Source organism: Papaver somniferum, unplaced genomic scaffold, assembly GCF_003573695.1.
Source record: "Papaver somniferum cultivar HN1 unplaced genomic scaffold, ASM357369v1 unplaced-scaffold_35, whole genome shotgun sequence".
Lineage (NCBI taxonomy): Eukaryota > Viridiplantae > Streptophyta > Magnoliopsida > Ranunculales > Papaveraceae > Papaver > Papaver somniferum.
In genome coordinates, this window is record NW_020645971.1 from 4,466,907 (window position 1) to 4,473,143 (window position 6,237).

The following is a 6,237-nucleotide window of genomic DNA, read 5'->3' on the forward strand; positions in this document are numbered from 1 at the left end:
CTTTTCTCTACATCTCTTCCTTCACCTTTAATTCTCCTTAAAAAGAGAACTAAATTATTTGGGTTGTCCGGAAATTTGTTTAAGTGCTGGGTTCTAAAACTAGTTTCAAGATAATCAGAAATCGTGTAATCTGTCTTGGATGTTTTATTGAACACTTTATCAAGGGATGTCATAAGGGTTGTCAATGGATAACCGAATATTCAATAATCAGTCTGATTCCGTTCGAATCGTTAGGATATTATCCGAAATTTGAGATAATGGATATCGGATACGGATACCTTATCAGATATTCTTACTTTAATGAAACGAATAGTATACAGGCATTATCCTATATGATAATATCCGATATCCGTTAAAGAATGCATATCCAAAAAAAATTAATAATATATTTTGTTGATAACTTGGTAATGTGTGAAGACATGAATAAAAATATTATGGAAGAACAAAAATACAACTAGTTTTGTTGGTTGTGAGAAAAGCGGAGAATTTTTCAATTCTGGTAGAGAAGATTTGAGTTTTATTCAAATCTAGTTTGATATAATAATTTATAAAGTGAAATTTTTGCATTTGATCAAGGTATTTGGTTTTATTAAGTTAAATTTTCTTAGGTTTTATTGATTTTTTTTGTAATTTATGAAATGTAGACAAAGACTAAAAAAATAAATAAATAATTTTTATTATAATATAATACTATCGAATATTACTGAATATTATCGGATATCTGAAATTGTTATCGGAACGGATATGGAAAATATTTTTGAATATCCGTCGGATGCTATCGGATATCCGATAATCCTTATCAGTAACGGATACGATATAAGTTATATCTGTTTCAATAAGTACTGTTGACAGGTCTAACAGGAGGGAAAAAAAGAAAAAGAAAAAGAAAACAGATATCAAAATTTGATCTCGAGAGAGAGAATGGGTTATATTTAGAGAAAAACACCATACCTGAAGATGAAGGATAGAAAGTTAACAATACACCGCGGGAATTAGAGAGACAGAGAAAGAGTTATACAGAATTACAGAACTCCAGCTGATGGAAAGATTTATGCATCATTTTTAAGCGGCAAAAGAACTAACAGCTCTGTTAGGCTCAGTCCACCCTAAAGTGTTTTATACCAATTCAAACAAAAGCATGTGCATAATAATATGGGATAATTGGAGTTGGTATTCAGGTTTAGACCAACACTAATCTTTGGTCTAACATTTGTCCAACGTTAGGTTTTATTACATGGACCAGACGTTGACTTAGGTTGACCGTTTATGACCAGAAGTTAATACTTTTGTAAAATAAAAATGTTTTAAAGATAACGAGTTTATAAATGTACCCTTGAGATGGGTTTATTCGCTGAAAATAGGTTCCTTCAGATGGATGAGTACTCGAGATGGATTTGTAAAAATAACGAGTTTACAAATCAACACCCTTCTTAATTCTTCTTTCACAGTTCAAACATCACCAGCAACTCAATTAGGGCATACTCCATTAATCCCATGCAATCTACTCGATCCATTTATTCCATTACCAGCACCATCTTCTACGATCAACATCAACTCTAAGATTCACTCCTCTACAGATTTGACAAATCCCCAACCTCAATTCCATCTTTGTTCTTCAATTGCATCAATCGGAACCCTAAATTCTTCCTCTTTGTGCATCAATTAATACTACCAGTAGCCGAATCGTTGTTCTTCATTAACGGATCTACTCAAATCCCTATTCCGCTCTCAATTCACGGTCATCTCTCAATTTCAGATTCAAGTTCATCTTCTCAAGTTCAATAGCAACAACACTGTTCTTTCCCTGTCTCAGATTCAAAGCAAAAATCTATTTATTTAATTTCATCTTCTCGAGTTCAAATCGGAACAACATCGAACCCATCTCTCCAAGAGTATCTTCCGACAATGGGGTTAAGAGAGATTTCCGATTAAGACAAGCTTGGATGCCAAGATGAGGAAAGAAAGAAGATAGAGCTGCTGATGAAGATGAATCAGAACGAGAAGAGCAAAGGTCCGTAAGTGGCTCAATTAATGAAATCTGTGTTCGATTTGAAGGATGGGATCTGTTAATTGAGAACATAGATGAAGAATGATGAGTATTCTGTGTTTTGAAGGGATATAAACAGTGGGTATAAGCTATAATCAGAGTTAGAGAGTTGGGTTGTATCTAAATCCACTCTCACGATCAGTCTAGATAGATGATTCTTCAGGAACGAAATTCATACGCCTCTCACGTTCCTCTTCCTGGAGTTTCAATGAAATCCCACGAACTGGTCGTCTTTGGATTCTCTTCATAAGATGAGTAGAGAAACCAGCAACCTTGTTACGAAGACGCTTTGAAGGAATGATTGCTACTTATTCTAAGATCTTCTTGTTAGTGTGAAAATCTAAAGTCATCCTTGAATAGTACCTCTCGATAACCTGACGAGAGGATTTCTTCACGGTTTTGGTACGAACACGCCCCATGCTGTTGCTGCTACGACTCCCTTGAGAAAGTGATGGAGGTCTTCTGCAACGAGAGAATGAAGAAAGTAATCGAAGGAGGCGCTTGGGAAGAGAAACAGTTTGTTACAGGGAATGATGGAAGATTAGTTTTGCACCATTGATTGTCTGTATTAAGAAGTTAAGAAGAAGTGGAGATTTTTGTAAACATTAAGAAACCAAAGGGTATTATAGTAAACTCTTTAATAATTTAATTTTATATTAATTTTCTAATAATTGCTAAACAGAAGTTAGAACTTAACCAAGTCAACACGGGTCAACGTCTGGTCCAGGTACCAAAGCCTAACGTTGGACATATGTTAGACCAAAGCTGTTGGTCTAAGACTCTAAGCCTGAGTGCCAAACTCCAATTATCCCTAATAATATTCCGCATGAGCTATGATTTGTGTTGAAGCTCAATTATTCGTCGGGTAAAGACCTAAACAGCAAATACATCCTTGTAGCAACCATCGTGTAAGAGAGTGATTGAGAAAACTGACAGTTCAAATAGAGAAAAATGCACATTAACATGCCTTTAGTAGGAAAAACCCACCTTCAACCAACTATCCAAACAATACCATGACAACCATGATATGCCTAAGAAAATGCTGTTCTTCCATTTTTGTTTGTAATCGTTTGTGTACAGAAATCATTGTGCAATGAAGGCAATCAAAAAACAATGTATGAACCTAAATCCCAATACAAAAGAATCAAGAACCCAAATTAGGCATTTTACCTTTCTGCCCATCTCATTGCTGACCGGACTTGGTTTCAGAGTTAATTTTCAACTTCCACGGTTCATTAGGCTTCAGGATGGCCAACCATGGCGACAAACCCTTTCAAAAATTTGTGAACTACTTCTGAATATATATGGGGGAAGCTTCTTAAGTGATCAACATGTGGGGACGATTCAAAGTTATAGGCCCCCACATCTCTGCCCATCCCTTTCTGAAACTTGATAAACGACTCTACTGACTGAAATGGAATAACACGGTCAGCTGTGCTGTAGAGATAAAGTTGAGGACAAGTAGGCTGGTCGGCTGAGAGAAGGGAGATGATCTTGGTTAACTTTCTGTAAAGTAAAAGAAAGAAATAAAATTAAAAGCATATCATATAGTCATAAAGCTAAGCAATGTGTCACGAATAATTACAGTACTAATGTCCCAGACCTAAGTAGTTCTTCGACACACTCTCTAATTAATGAGTTAGTACGTGAGGATGTCTGATTATATTGTATCAAGTTTCATAAGCTACTAAAACAAGAAATTTATGAAGGTAACCTTGTGAAACTTACAGATTTACTTCAGGCAACTTCAAGATGAAGGAGAAGAATTTCTCTAAGACTGCCAGAAGCATGGCTTCAATAAACAAGGGCTCATCCTCTTCCAAATTCGAAATGCTTTTGTCAGGTGTGGATCCATTAGCTTCTCTTATAAACCCCTCTGAAGGAAGAATTGAGGATCCTCGCTTCTTCAGCAGTGCAGCAGAGAATCCTGCTGCCCAGACCTATCAAGGGTCATAAAAGGGATAAGGTCATAAATTATTATTCACTCCACATAGCATGACTTACCAGCTTCAAGAGATTCACAACCAGAACAGAGAAACTAACAAAAAATCGATTCTGGAATAACATGATCCATTATAATAATCAGATGCTATTCTAATTAAGATCCAAAATAGGCGTTACTATAATTCATGTGTTTATTTCGGAACATCATTCAGACACCTCTGTAATAGGCAGTTGAGACTAGCATAAGACAAATTGGTCAGTATAATAATCACTAATCAGCATCGCATAAGACAAATTGGTCAGTATTGCCCAAACAGTCAAATAGTCCTTAGATAAGAAGAAAAAAATTGTGCTAAGCAAACCTTTGGGTCTAGTTCTGGAGCTGCTCCTGAATCAACCACACATCCTTTAATCGACCGAAGGAAGTTTCCACTGGACTGCAAGTGTTCAAGAATAGCTCCATAGCTGTGTACACATTAAAACGAATACATTAATGTCAGATACAATAGTACCACGACTTGAATGAATTTTCTGTCAAACGATAACACATAATGCTTAAGAATGCCAAACTTTCAAGTTTACAATTCAACACGTATGAACATATCAACTAATATGTCAGTGGTTCCCTCCATTTACAAAAAAAGCACACCACCACCAACCCAAGGTCTCATCTGGAGTTCATTTCCTCAAAACCAAATAAGAAAATTAAAAGAGAAAGACGTCACTGGCTTCTTAAGAAATCATGAAGTTCACCACTAATGTTGTTTTTGTATTGAAATTTTCAAGATTTCAAACATACCAAAGTTAAGAACACATTTGTAAAACAGACATATCAACAAAGAAATATAACATTAACTGAGAAACAGAAACATAAGAATAAGCTAAATTGGACCAACTTACGCTAACCAACCAGTATTACTGAAAGTATGAAATATCAAATTCCTCTCCTTCCCATCTTTCTCGTTATCTGCTAACCAAGAAACTAATTCCTCAGCTAATGCAGAAACCCTCTTCTCAACTCTCTTCCCCAAATCAAACCCTAACAATTCTTTCACCGTAACAACAAATGTCACAGCACGAATTCCTTTTGATGTATACAACTCTACATATCTTTTCAAATGTTTATGTTCAGCACCTAGCCAACCTAACAATACAACGGTACAGGCAGAATTTTGATCTTTCAAAACCCCTGATTCCCATTTCCTAGTAACCCCATTTGAAGTTGAATCCCAAATCAGAAAATCCTTTTCCAAATCAGAAATACCTCCACTGCTAAAATGATTGTTAGAACTAAAAGAGCCTTGAAATGGAGAAAGTGAGGAGAGAAAGAACCCTAGGGGGTTCGAATTCCATGAATTGAATGAATGTTGAAAAGGAACAGAAAAAGATGATGATCTAATTCGAGCTGAGATTGGATATCTAGGGTTTTGACGAGGAAATGAGAATGAAGGGGTCCTTAGGAGAGGTTTAAGTGAATTCCTGTGGAGAATTGAATGTGTGAGATGGCGATTTGATAGAAGATTGGAGGAATTCAACAGTCTCACTGATGCTTCCATGACCAGAAACGAGATGGAGGGAAAATGAAACTAAATTCTTGTGTTTCCGAATTCCGACGGTGGTGTGAAATTTTGGATTCTTTTTTCCCCCAAGCTATTTTGGATTTGGATATTAATTCTCCTGCTGATGTAAACACTTTGAGGGTCCGTTTGGCACGTTAGGATTTGCAATGCAAGACCTTGTCAAACGCATGCTTATAAGAAGAATCCTACCAATAGGAATTGGGGGCTGCAATTGATGTTCATATCCAATAAGTGGACATGGGATTTAATGCGATTGAAAAGCCAAATTTACCCATATCCTATAAATATATTATAATTTAATTTGGTGTTGGTGTGCCGGTTGGACGTGAGGGTATTTTACATGCTGTAAATGAGATGTTGGAGTTGGTCATTCAGATAAGATGTCAATGTTGCTTATTGACTTCTCTAATGCATTGGTGAGTAGATCTCATCTCATTAAGGAGGTTCGACTTCGGTGTCCAGGTATTTCTCGATGCCTTGAGTTTTATTATGCCAGGCCTGCCAGACTTTACTATGACCAATATATTTTGTCTTCTGCACTTGGTGTTCAACAAAGCAACCCTCTCGGTCCCCTTTTGTTTGCTCTTACACTACATCTGCTTGTGAAGTCTATTGCTCCTCGTTGTAAGCTTGATTTGCACGCCCGGTATCTTGATGATGGAACTA

General features: G+C 36.4%; 1 protein-coding gene across 1 annotated transcript; it reads right to left on the reverse strand.

Moving 5' to 3' along the window:
• Window positions 1-3,011: 3,011 nt before the first annotated feature.
• On the reverse strand, window positions 3,012-5,689 carry LOC113342162 (transmembrane protein 53-like). The gene is made up of 4 exons (XM_026586800.1): window positions 4,892-5,689; window positions 4,354-4,456; window positions 3,776-3,987; window positions 3,012-3,553 (listed from the first exon to the last, which is right to left on the reverse strand). Exons 1-4 carry the CDS (start codon window positions 5,545-5,547, stop codon window positions 3,283-3,285), a joined length of 1,242 nt encoding a protein of 413 aa, XP_026442585.1. The 5' UTR covers window positions 5,548-5,689; the 3' UTR covers window positions 3,012-3,282.
• Between the last annotated feature and the right edge of the window lie 548 nt (window positions 5,690-6,237).